The sequence below is a fragment of the Galeopterus variegatus genome, unplaced genomic scaffold (assembly GCF_000696425.1).
Source record: "Galeopterus variegatus unplaced genomic scaffold, G_variegatus-3.0.2 Scaffold515, whole genome shotgun sequence".
Taxonomy (NCBI): Eukaryota; Metazoa; Chordata; class Mammalia; order Dermoptera; family Cynocephalidae; genus Galeopterus; species Galeopterus variegatus.
Genome location: NW_007726626.1, coordinates 571,946 through 586,063, shown reverse-complemented (window position 1 = coordinate 586,063; position 14,118 = coordinate 571,946). Strand labels below are relative to the sequence as shown.

Below are 14,118 nucleotides of genomic sequence, written 5' to 3'. Positions count from 1 at the left end.
ATAAATTTTATTTTATTTTTTGGTTTGTTTATTTCTTTGCTATTTGGGGAAAGAGGGCTGAGGGGAGTAAAACATGACTAAGGGTGGGGGTGGGGAACATGCTAACTTTAGGAGAAGAGAATAAGTTTGCTCAGCTTGTCGTTTGATGTGCCATGTGGTCATTTGTAAACTGGTAAAGTACATAATGATTAAATGATGGTGCTGATTATGAGAAAAACAACTAGATCACTCGTTTCACACCACCTTAAAAGCCCTTAAGAAACAGAAGAAAAACTTCATTGGTTTCTAAAGTTCACTAAGGCTTAAATCTTTTCAACTAAGAGAGAGAATGCATTCTACCCAGAAGGAAGGAATTCAACGGGAGGCGTCTGTCCAAGAGGTGAGAACAGACGCCGGTCCAGCAGACTCGGAGCGGAGCAGTCGGCCCTGGGAGGCGTCTGTCCAAGAGGTGAGAACAGACGCCGGTCCAGCAGACTCGGGTGCGGAGCGGAGCAGTCGGCCCTTCCGGACTCCCACTGCCTTCAGGTGAGAAGCCCTGCAGGGCTGTACCTGTATGTGTCCTCCGATGAGCCTTCAGGTGAGAACTTTTTGTGTACACTTTGTTGCATCCCTCAAAGTCACATCTGTGGATACGCCGTTTTCTGGAGTCTGGGGATTCAGACCGTCTCTGGCGTCTTGTGCTCTCAATACTAAATGGTGAAATGGAACTGGAAAAAGAAAAGATAAAGTTAAATGGTGAGAAGCACAGCAGTCCTTCTTGGTGCGAGTGGCATGAGACTGTGGCACAGTCTCAGATTCTACAGCTTCATAGGCACAATACCACATTTCCTGCTACCCCCTGAACACATCTCGTTTCTTAACCCCGAAAGGCAGACAGCATAACTTACTTCTGGTGAAACACTCCCAAGCAGAGAAAGACATGCTTAACACAACAACTACTACTACTACTACTAAAGCTAAATAAAAGCAGTGGTAGATGAGCAAATCCCCATTATCAGAAGAAACAAACTGGTAGTGGCATATTAACACCTCACAGTTTTGAACTTCCAAATATCCTTACAGAGAATATTTTGAGGAAGGGCTGCTGTAGACAAATGACAAAATGGATGCATTTAATAAGTAACAGGAGGGTCCGCATTGCATGCGACAACATAGAAAATCGTGTAAAATCACAATGTACATTTCAAAAGAAGTGAGGTCAGGCTGAAAGCAATGACATCAGTACATCAATAACATGACTCATGACAAGCTATTCTGGTTCAGTAAAATGCACCTGACATTTAACTTTTCTAGTTGGTGGTTCCTCATGGTGAGGAATAAAGTACATTGTATTTAAAGATTAGCTGTACCACCGTCATGAAAAAAAAGTTTTAACCATGAAATTTGGCCCTGACTTGCATGTTGTTTAATCTTAATGCCCCAGTAGAAAAACAGGATTAGTTTGAAATGTCAGGTAATTGATTAACGTGCACTCTTTAAAACCTTAATCTCTTTTGATTGAGATAGAAATAAAGAATATGACTCATCTTTTTTAGTTATCCATGAAGTTCTTTAAAATTACAGTGAAATATGATTTAAAAAAGCAATCACCCATTTTCTACTATAAAAAACTTAACCACTGTTAATATTCTGACATATTTTCTTTCAGCTTTTCTATGTTTTGATGCTTTAAAAAATTAGCTTTTAACAAATCATTTTAAAAAATTGAACATTACAGATAAAGATCAATTCCCTCCTGGTCTTTCACCATCAGCCTGGTCCTTTCTCCTCCTCCTAGAGAAAACCTTTATCATCGATTGGGAAGAGTTTTCTTTAGATCCTTCCAATTCTTTTTAAATATGTATACCTATACATAGCTACATTTAGAAAAATTCATAATATTGTTTTGTGCTTTTCAAGCATCATAAATATCATCACACTGTTCCATCATTCTGCAAATTGTTCTATCACTGCCTTTTTTTCACTCAACATTAAGTGTTTGAAATTTATCTGTGTTGATACAAATGCTGTAGTTCATTATTTTGAAGTGCCATATACAGCAACGTATCAATTTTAAGACTTATTTTTTTATATTTGAGCATCTCTAAAATCAGGATGCTTCTTACAATGGATGGCTAGGCATAGTTTCAATGGCATAATTTTTTTCTTTATTAGTGGCACGTAAAGTAAGGTAGGTGCATTTTAAAATAGATGACATTTCAGCGTAGATCAGGGTTTAGTGAACTTTTTCTATAAAGGGCTAGATAGTAAATACAGTATTTTATTTCAATTTTGAGAGCCATACAGTCTTATGCATAACAAAACTGCATTGTGAAAGCAGCTATAGACAAAAAAAATAGACAAATGAGCTTGACTACATTCCAATAAAACTTTATTTACAAACATAGTGACCTGTTTTTGTTCCATGGGCTATAGTTTCCCAACTCATGACTTAGATGAAATATGGTAATAATCCAAAGACTATTCATCACGGAGTTCTTAAAATTCAGTTCCTAGGTGATGAACATATAGACTGTTTCCAATATTGCACTACTACATTCCTCCAGTAAACTTTTTGGAATGTCTCCTTCTGCACCTATGCATTTTAAGTTTTCAGTGTATCTTTTCTGTCCTACAAATAACAGATTAGGCAACCAAGAGCTTTATATGATTAGGTAAGATGAAATATAAATGATATTTACCTGTGTCTCAAGCAATTTTATGTAAGATCTGTATTAGTGGAATGAAAGAACACATGCTATGTATGGCTAACCCACTTTTTTTCCAGCCCTCTTATCAATCAATGGGGATTTGTGGTTTTCCACATAATTGACTCAATTGCAGGGATTGGAGTCTTACTGTGAAAAGAGTCAAAATAGTGTGACTGGCCTGCCCCATGAAAGAACAGCTTTAGTCACTCCTGACAAGGTATGTTCTGGCACCGTGTGCGATTCCTATGAACAAGTAAGACTGTGTGTGCAATAATAGGGCAGCAGTAATTTATTTCTTGAATATGTAGTCATGAAAATAAATATGGATCTTGGCACTGGGGACCTCAGAAAAGGTCATTCATTGTGTTCTACGATGTTTGACATTTTAAAATTGAGAAAATGATATCGTGTTTATTTCCCTCAAATTAGAATTTAAAGTTTATAATAAGAACACTTTGTTTTCTACAATACTTTGTACACATTAATATGTAGAAGTCTAAACATAACTACACATAAACACACACATACAGTTTTTGCTTATAGTTGATTTTGGCTATTTATCTTGCTATGTGCTCGTGTTTAACAAGAAAAGTAAAAAATAAATCTGAAATCAATGCCCCGACACAACTTATCAACTACATAAATATTTGACAGGCACCAAAACACAAGCAAAGGCTACGGAAGGGCATAAAATTGTAATCTAAGAGTTTTGAATTTTCATCAAAATGAAGACATGTTAGATGGATGGCCTTAATGCTACGAGATCTCGTCCTCTGGTTTTCGTCATTCTAAAGTGAAATGTTTTAGGACATTATAAAGAACAATCACCTAATGGTATGTGTACAATGAAAATAGTAAAAAAAAAAAAAAAAGATTTCAGAGGTATGATGTGCAACCCAATAAAGCTGGTTTTGAAATGACATTCAAAGGGTAAATTTTCTCCTTGGTTCTCCTTTTTAAATGGCAGAGACATCTCAGAAGTTGTCAAAATTGTACCTTTCAGAACCACTTATTTGATCACTTTGTGGAAAGTCAGCAAGGTAAGCGAGGCTCTGGTAAAACGGGACCAAAAGTGTGGAAGAACTTAAAGAACACGGGAAGATGAGAGGACAATCAAATTCTAAAGACAGCTGTCATCCTGGGGCCCGTGGCATGATCTCACAGTTGGCAGGCACTGTGGGGGACAACAACTGAGGACTTGGGGTTTGACCGAGCCAAGTCCATGGCAGGAAAGCTGACAGTCAAGGTAATTGGTATTAAGTAATGTTGTATCTCTAGAGCCTAGAATATTTTGGGCATTCAAGAAATGTTTACTAAATAGAATGAATGAATGTATTGAGCAAAGTATTCCTAATTTTTAATTTCATATACTTAATTCTCAATTGATTAATTAATCCTTATTAGGATCTACTGATTCCAAGTCTTCAGATAATGGGCACTCAGTTTCCTACTCCTATACCCATTTCCCCAAGTTTCATATTTTAAATACTACCAGATCTTAGGGAGTCTGCGTAACCATTAAAAACACATGTATATAAGTGCCTCAGTTCTTTTCTCTAAATTTAAGAGCAGGACATTCTAAAGCATTACTTACAATTTAAATTTCTCAGTGGGAGGCCACTGTGATGTCTGTGTAGGATGCTGGTGAATGAAATAATAAAAATCTTCCCTTTGATCCTAGGAAAAGGTGAAGAAATGATCCTTACTCCCGGCAATATTATCCTGTCTCATCTCACTCTGGGGCTCCCCACAAGCATCGGTGTTTAGTAACAGAACAGCTGCCATTACACTTTGGTTGTTTCTACTCTGCCCTTCCTGTGGTTTCTGAGCAATGTGCCCTTGTTTAGAAGGCACTTGAGGAATCTTCAAACGCATGCAACCTGACTCTGTGCTTCAAAAATTTGCCTGTTCTGAAGAATGGAAATACGCAAGTAACTACTATAAATGTCAGGATAGAAATCTTTCAGTAACCCTTAGGAGTAAGCTTGGTATGATGAAAATGATTAAGGTAAAACAGTTGTTACTGTGTTACCAAATTCTGTACTAAATACATCTGTACAGTTCAAAAGAACAATAACTAAAGGCCCACTCCTTTCCGCAGAAGATTTGACCATTTAGAGCAGTGAATGAACGCCTGAGGGGGCCTCATAGGTACCTAGTTATAATAATTAGATCTAGAGAGAATGAATGAGTGAATTATGACTTCAGTCGCACAACAGTCCCACTTGGAATGGTAAGTTAAATTAGAATTAAACCCTTAGAGGCTCAAAAAGTCACATCCAGGTACAGCTCTATTTAAATAGAAGGCACCACACAGCTGCCATAAGAGAAATTAGGGTTAACTGTAATCAGCAGGTAATAGAAGACCATTTGTCATGTGTGACTTTAGTGTGATGAGATGCCCTTCACTGAAATTGGAGTTTCTATAGTAGTTTAAAAGAAAAAAAAAAAAAAAAGGCCAGGACATTCTTTCGAGGCTGGAAAGAGGACATACACATCCCAAATTTAACAACAAGAGCAGAAAACACTGCAATTCAAAGTGTTTTAGGAAATTCAAACACACAATCTCAAGAGAACTTCAAGGAACATGGCTAATAATGACAGCTGACATTTACAGAATGCTGACTATGTGTCAGGCACTGTTCTAAACTCTTCTGGCTTCAAAGCAACCCCCCAGGTCGATACTATCAGTATCTCTATTTTTCATATGGGGAAACTGAGGCACAGAGAGGTTAAATCCAAAGCCCAGACAAAGCAGGTAGTTCTACCAGGATCTGGACTCAAGTGGTTGACTCCAGAACTCAATCTTAACCATTATGGTATACTGAGTATTGCAAACCAGCGTATGATAAAATACGAAAAAGTAACAAAATAATCTGTATCATTTAAATTTCCTCTGTAACCCTGTAACCCAATTACATAAAATAAAACAGTACATAAAAGCATTCTTAAAGGAAGCCTGCTATAATAAGGCCTTTACTTTTCTCTTGAGAGAATTTTAAGGTAAACTGTTTAATAAATACTGTCACAGAGGCACTCAGTATACTTACTTACTATTAATCTACCTAAGAAAGTATTTTCTTAAAGTTGTTGTAAAGTATATATTCATTCCCAGGGAAATGTTTTTTTAAAGTCTGAGTTTAGCAGTGGTATGCAATAATGTCTTCCCTGACCATCAATGCCACAGAATTAGTTCCTTCCCTGACAGTCCAGTTTATTTACAATTGTACCAGAAAGAATTTTGAGTTGGCTGCATGACAGAGGTACCTTAGGGAAGTGGGAGCATTCAGTTTTAAAAAGCACATTTTGTTCTGCTTTCAAAGTTTATTTTTAAATTATTTTAAATAAGACATTAAATATTACCTACAGGAATTACAAATTGGCTTCTGCCACAGAATACACATAAGTAGAACAACTTCCTCGTTAGTCACTCAAACACCACCTTGGGAATGAATTATCAAGGCCATGAGCCAAACAACAGTCGACGCGACTTTGAGTTAACCAGGATTTCCACAGATCTCAGTAAAAGAGATTCTATTCACATGAACAATACAGACATCGTTATTTTGTAGGCTTTCTCTTAGCCAGCAGATGGCTCTCAGACGCAGGAATCTTCATTTTTATCCTCCATACTACGATAGACTCTGGCTCCTATTAAACTATGCCAATGTCTCTTCTATGATATTAACTGGGGAAAAAGTGCTCTTTAGATACACCCGCTATCAAATCAAATCCCCAGCAGCTTCATTCAAGGCAGAGCAGATTCACTGGCATACAGTTCTTCATTCCTGTCTGTCGTTTCCTATGGAAAACTACTTTTGAACAGACTGACATTGTAAGATTACTAGAGGCCACTCTCCACTCTTTCCAGAAGCTGTGACTAAGACATACTATTTCATGTTCAAATTTGGATTCAATAAAAATGTTTTCACAAAAATGTATAAACCAAAAGCAATATATTTGTTAAAATATGTTGAAAAGATCAATCTTAGCGTATAATCAAACTAGAGTTTGGCATTTTTTAATATGAACAGAATATGTCCAAAATGTATTTATAGTTTTGTTTTATTTTAATAAACAAAAACTCCTACTAAACTAATTAAGAGATAATGGGCTTACAAATGAGCCTTTTTTAGGGTGGAAGGCCTGGGAATGGATTCACAGTACATCATGATTTTATTTAAATATAACAGCTGCCACTAAGTATTTTTCCACATCATTTTCTAGACCATTAAAAAACTCACAACTATTACAGGCTTATTTTCTACTCTTTTTTTCTTTTGATTCATCATATTTTAGCAAGTAAGATCATACGCTGTTTTAAGCAAAAGGTTTAAACATTATCAAAATAAAAAAAGCAAATTATTAATGGCATTATCTGTGATTGGTTTTATTATCAAACTTTTATGATGAAATTAGACTGCAAGTGGAAAGAGGATTGTTCACTAATGAAAAAGATCTCTTTCAGATATACAGCATTTATTCAAAATAGTTATTTGGGGGAGAATGCCTTTTGCATTACAGGACTTTTCCCCATAAAATTAACTCACAATGTAGGATAAAACAAGGGCTCCAAAACGTGTGGATTTCTGAATTATAAGAGACATACCCACTGAATGGAAGATGCATAACTTCCTTAAATATTGAGGAAGTTTTCCACAGAATTTCACAAAAAACATTGGGATTTAAACTATGTTTCACGCAAGCAGTTGTAGCTTGGTGGATCATTTGAAACTTAAAAACCTTCTAGGTCAGAAGGGGACTGATTATTTTAATCTGAACGCCTTCAAGGCAGGACCTGTCCTCACTCTGGCATGGGCCCGGCCACCCCTGATTGCCTTATGAGAGCAGCACTTTAAATCTTATCCGTGGGGCTCTTGAACACGTCTGATCTTGAATCCTTCTAGAATCATTCTAAATTGTAAAAATAAGTTCTCCTTCTTTGACTAAAGATAAACTCGAAGCTCCTCAAGAGTGAAGATATGGTCTTATACATGCCTCTTTTAGAAGCTGGCATCATCGACAGATGCTTGAAAAGATGAAGGGAAAAGGGAAGGAAGAAAGGAGGTTGGGAGCAGTCTACACTATGGGGAATTTACATACCCTGGAGCCTCACCACAACACTGCTCTAAAGCAGAACTGGGTAGGAGGTGGTTCATTTTTCCATATCAGAAGGATCTTATGATAAGGCAGGTTCACTAATAAGGTAGTCCTATGAATGTACTCCAGGCAAAGGCGTATATAATGAGCCTCCATGTTTTAAATGTTGAAACACATATAAGATGTTCCAAATGTACAGTTCTAATGAGATATTGTAATACAACCATAAAATAAACTTTTGACATGACCATCAAAACAGGCCTCCATCTATTTTATGCTGATCATTAACCAGATCTATGTTACACTAGAGATTTGTTTTATTAAAGAGCACCGAAATTATATCAGTTAACTATCTGGTACTTAAGCTTACATAAATTAGTGAAAGTTTTTATTGCTCATATAGGGATATATAAATCACAAGACCAAGTAGAACTCACTGGTAGTTTTCCACTGAGATTTTTTGGCCAAAACAACTGTCTGCTGCCACAAATATGCATTTCTCCCACTGTGAAATGTCCACATTTAAATTTTGGAGAAAAACAAAAATCTTCCCATCTGAGAGAGAAAATATTTTACTTGCTTTTTATTTCCCTTCCTAAAAACTTCATTTAATCTTTGAATACTGATATAGTGTGGATATGTTGTCCCCCACCCCCAAGCTCATGTTGTAAGGGGTGGATCCATCATGAATAGATTAACGCTCTTGCGGGTAGGGGCGGGGTGGGGGAAGGGCAGGGGTGTGTGTGTGTGTGTGTTTATGTGTAAGTTCTTGCTCTGTTAGTTCCCAGGAGAGCTGGTTGTTTGAAGGACCCTGGCACCTACCCCCTTCTCTCTTGCTTCCTCTTGCCATGTGATTTAACATCCACTGCCTGCCTGCCGCTTTCCACCATGAATAGAAGCAGCCTGAGATTTGCACCAGATGTGGCTCCTCCAGAATTGTGAGCCAAATAAATCTTTTTTTTTCATAAATTACCCAGTCTCAGGCATTTTGTTATAGCAAAACAAAAATGGACTAATACAGAAAATCAGTACCGACGAGTAGGGTGTTGCAATACAGATACCTGAAAATGTGGATGCAGCTTTGGAACCGGGTAAGGGGTAAAGGCTAGAGGAGTTTGTAAGACTCAGAAGAAGACAAAAAGATGAGAGAAAGTTTGGAATATCTTAGAAATTGGTTAAATAGTTGTGAACAGAATGCTGATAGAAATGTGGACAGTAAAGGCCATGATGATGAGATCTGAGATAGAAATGAATAACTTATTCTGAACTGAATAAAAGATCGCCACTTGGCTGCATTGTCCATGCCCTAGGATTTTGTTGAAGGTGGGACTTAAGAGTTGTTACAGCTGCATGGCTAATTGTAACAGCCCACACTCAGTTATAGTGGCAAAGGCATGATGTAAAGCCAGGATTTATAATTAAAAGGGAAGTGGAGTGTAAAAATTTAGAAAATTTGCAGCTTAGTCATGTGGTAGAGAAGGAGAAAGTATTTTCAGAAGAAAAATTCAAGGATGCGGCAGACAGACTGGTTGCTAAAGACATTAGCAAAGCTTTGAGGCAGCCAGGCACTAATAGCCAAGACAATGAAAGAAAGGCCCTGAAGACATTTCAGAAGTCTCCAGGGGCCACCCTTCCCATCACAGGCCCAGAGGCCTAGAAGGGCCAAATTGCTCCCAGGGAAAGACCAGCTACACTGCCCTGGACCACCTTCAAATGCCACTCCCTGCATTACCACCACTCCAGCTGGAGCAGCCTTGCCTCAAACAGCACCAAGTGTGGTTCGTGCAGCAGCTCTGGAGAGCACTATCCAGAAACATTCCCTGCGCCCACATGATGTTAAATCTGCAGGCCGGCAGAATGCAAGAGTGGTCGAGACATGGCACTCTCCACTCAAATTTCAGAGGATGTACGGAAAATCCTGCGGCCCAGCAGAGACCTGTTGCAGGGGTTGGAGCCACCACAGAGGGCATCTATTAGAGCAATGTAGAACAGAAATGTGGGGCTGGAGCACAAGGGCAATGTCTAGTAGACCCGCCACCAGGACTGTAGGGCCAGAACTGTTGGGCCACAGGCACCAGTAGCAGCCCAGTGGGCTGTGCCCAGCAGAGCCATGGTGGCAGGGCTGCTTGACACTTTGGGGATCCAAATCTCTCACTGTGCCCAGGATGCCGGACTTGGAGTCAAAGGAGATTATTTTGGAGCTTTAAGATTTAATGTCTGCCCTGCTGGGTTTCGACCTTGTTTGGGGCCTGTTTCTCCCTTCTTTTGGCCTATTCCTCTCTTTGGGAATGAGAATGTATACCCAATGTGTGTTCCACCATTGTATTTTGGAAGCAGATAATTTGTGTTTCAGTTTTATAGGTTCACAGCTGGGAGGAATTTTGCATTTAGTCTCAGCTGAGACTTTGGACTTCTAAGTTGGTGCTGGAACAAGCTAAGACTTTTGGGACTACTGGCATGGAATGATTGTATTTTGTATGTTACAGTGACATGTTTGGTGGGAGAGAGGTGGAATGATAGAGTTTGGATATGTTACCCACCCCAAAGCTCATGTTGAAATCTGATTCCCAATGTGGCAGTGTTGGGAGGTGTGGGGGTCATGAGAGGTGGATCCCTCATGAATAGATTAATGCCCTCCTGGGAGTGGGTGGGGCAGTGAGTGCTTACTCTATCATTTCCCTAAAGGGTTGGCTGTTTAAAGGACCCTGGCACCTCTCCTTCCTCCTTCTCTTGCTTCCTCTCACCATGTGATCTCCTTGCAGCCAGTTGCTGCCCTTTCATTTTCCACCATGAGTAGAAGCAGCCTGAGGCCCATTCCAGATGCAGCTGTCCCAGAATCGTGAGCCAAATAAACCTCTTTTCCTTTATAAATTACTAATTCTCAGGTATTCTGTTATAGCAACACAAAAACAGACTAATACAAATACTCTGACAAATTAATGTTGGAAAAGTAGGGAGCTATATTAATATGACCTAAATTCATATTTGGAAGACATTTAGAAGATGAGGAAATGGAGGCTCAGAAAGATTAGACTAATTACTGTTCCAAGGCCACACAGCTAAACAGTGTCAGAGTTGGAACCAGACACCAGGCTTCCTGACCTCTAGAGCTAAGACTTTTCCACTTTCCAGTGGGGTTGTGAAAGTCTACGTGACAATTTTTACTTAGTATGAAGGAAAATCTGCTTGGCCACACTCACATTCTTTCTTTCTCATCAGATATTTAGAACTACAAATTACACCCTATTTACTTCTTTGCTTTGACTGCTAGGAAACTCAAACTAGTTGGTACACTTATTTTCCACTCTAATTGTAAGATTCAAAAATGCAAAACTGTATGGTTTTAATTTTATAGAGTAATTTTTTAAATGTACAAGTTTACTTCAAAAAGATCGTGGAAAGAGTCATATTATCTTTCAATTCTATTTTTCCACAAACTTTTTGAAATAACCATGTATGTGTGTCATGAGATCCTTTCTGAACTAGGTGAACTATTAATGATGAACAAGGGAACAAAACCAAAAAACGGAACATGCTGCTCTTTAAAATGAAGAAAACCATATGAAATTTGAATCTGGGTTAGTTGCAGACTTCTAAATTAAAGTTTTGTGATCAATAAATTCACATCATCTTTAAGGAAAAAAAGAAAACAAGAATCCTGATTTTTGTGGTAGAAAAAAATAGGACTTGTAATCTGAAAATATAGATATGAATTACAGCTTATAACTTTTTAGCTAGGGTATCTTAGACATTTATTCAATTTGATTTTCAGATTCCCATATTTCAAATATATATTTAACAGCGACTACTGAACGGAGCTTTCATGAAGATTAGCTTAGGGTACTGTAAAGCTGACCCAATGTTGAATATAACCCCAACACTTCTTAACATTGTGCTCATTCTTCATTCTTTGGTTAATAACAACTTTATTAAGATATAATTCACATGCCATAAAAGTTACTCTTACAAAGTATACAATTCAGTAACATTCAGTACATTCACAATGTTGTGCAACCATCCCCTCCATCTAGTCCCCAAACATTTTTATAACCCTAAAAGAAAACAACATACTCATAAGCAGTCATTCTGCCTTCCCCCTAGTCCTTGATAAGTATTAACCTACTTTTTGTCTCGATGGATTTGTCTATTCTGAACATTTAACAGAAATAGAATCACATATTACATGGCCTTTTGTGTCTGGCTTCTGTCACTGAGGATAAAGTTTTCCAGGTTGATCCATGTCATAGCATGCAGCAATACTTCATTTCATTTTATAGTCAAAAATTATCCCATTTTGTGAATATATCACATTTTGTTTATCCATCCACTCATTAGTTGCTGGAAATTAGGGTTGAGTCTGCTTTTCAGCTATTATGAATAATGCTGCTATGAACATTTGTGTACAAGTTCCTGTGTGGACTAATGTTTTTAAATCGCTTGCTTATATACTTAGCAGTAGAATTACTAGATCATATGGTAATTCTATGCTTAATATTTTGAAGAATTGCCTGATTGTCTTCCAAAGTGGCTGTACCATTTTATAATCTCACCAGCATTATGAGAAAAGTTCCAGTTTCTCCACATCCTAACACATTGTTTGTCTTAATTTTAGCCATCCTAGAAGGTATGAAGTGGTATTGCATTGTGGTTTTGATTAGCAATTCCATAATGACTAATGACGTTGAGAATCTTTTCATGTGCTCATAGGCCATTGTATATCTTCTTTAAAGAAACGTCTATTTTTATACTTTGTCCATTTTTAATTGTATTTTTATTGTTGAGTTATAGATTTATTTATATATTCTAGACATAAGTCCCTTATCAGACATATGATTTGCAAATATGTTCTGTGGGTTATCTTTTCACTTCCTTGATCATGTCCTTAAAACACAAAAGTTTTAAATTTTGATTAAGTCCAATTTAAAATTTATTTTGTGGTATATGTGTTTGGTGTTGTTATCTAAGATGGCTTTGACTAACCTAAGTCTCAGAGATTTACTCCTATGTTTTCTTTTAAGAATTTTATAGATTTAGCTCTTACATTTAGATCTGTGATCCATTTTGAGTTAATTTTTATATATGGTGTAAGAAAGGAAGAAGTCCAATTTTATTCTTTTGTATGTGGATATCCAGTTTTCCTAGCACCATTTGTTGAAAAGATTATTCTTCCCTCTCTGAATTGTCTTGATGCCCTTGTCAACATCAAATGGCCATAAGTGTAAGGGTTTACTCATGGACTCGTGCATTATTCCACTGATCTATATGTGTATAATTATCCCAGTAGTACACTTTTTTATTTCATAGCTTTGAGGTAAATTTTAAAAATGGAAAGCATTAGTCCGCCAAGCTTCTTTTTTTCCCCCAAGACTGTTTCCATTTGAAATTTAGAATCATCTTATCAATTTCTGCAAAAGAAAATGCAGCTGGTATTTGGATATGTATTGCATTAAATCTGTAGACCAGTTTGTAAAATGCTGCCATCTTACCAATGTTAAGTCTTTCAATCCAGGAACACAGGATGTCTTTCCATTTAAGTAAAAAAAAATTTTTTTCCTTTTTGTCTTTTTTACTGACCGGTAACAGGATCACAACCTTCGGTGTTGCGCCCGCACCACGCTCAGCCAGTGAGCGGGAACCGGTCTCCACGTGGGATCTGAACCCTCGGCAGGAGCGCCGCCACGCTCCTAAGCGGCGCACTCTCCAGTGCGCCACAGTGCCGGCCCATAAGTAAAAAAATTTTAATGATGTTTTTTAGTTTTCAGTATTCACGTCTTACACTTCTTTCATTAAATTTATTCCTAGCTATTTTCTTTTTCATGCAATTGTAAATGGAATTGTTTTCTTAATTTCATTTTCAGATTGTCCACTGTTAGTGTATAGAATACAATTGATTTTTGTACGTTGATCTTGTGCCCTGCAACCTTGCTGAACTCATTTGTCAGTTCGAATAGTTTTGGGGGATTTTCTATGTACAATCTTTACATAGCTAAATAATAAAAATCTTTAGGATTTTCTATATACAAGATCACATCATCTGCAAAGAGAGGTAGTTTTATTTTTTTCCCTTTCTATTTAGATTTTTTTTCTTCTTAAGTGCCCTGGCTAGAATGTTGAGTGAAAGTGGTGAGTGTGGACATCCTTGTCTTGTTCCTGATCTCTCACCATTACTAATGTTAGATGTGAGTTTTTCAGATGCTCTTTATCAAGTTGAGGACATTCCCTTCTATTCCTAGTATGCTGAGTGTTTTCGTTATGAAAAGATGTTGGATTTTGTCAGTGCCTTTTCTGTATCTATTAAAATAATCACATGGTTTTGTCTTTTATTCTA

The 14,118-nt window shown here is 37.4% G+C and overlaps 1 protein-coding gene across 1 annotated transcript in view; it reads right to left on the bottom strand.

Annotated features, from left to right (window-relative positions):
- KLF12 (Kruppel-like factor 12) overlaps positions 1-14,118 on the bottom strand; it is a 422,257-nt gene that overhangs the window by 17,045 nt on the left and 391,094 nt on the right. Inside the window, exon 7 of the mRNA XM_008569592.1 lies at positions 550-707. Within this exon, the coding sequence (XP_008567814.1) occupies positions 550-707 (158 nt within the window). The remainder of the gene's footprint in view (positions 1-549; positions 708-14,118) is intronic.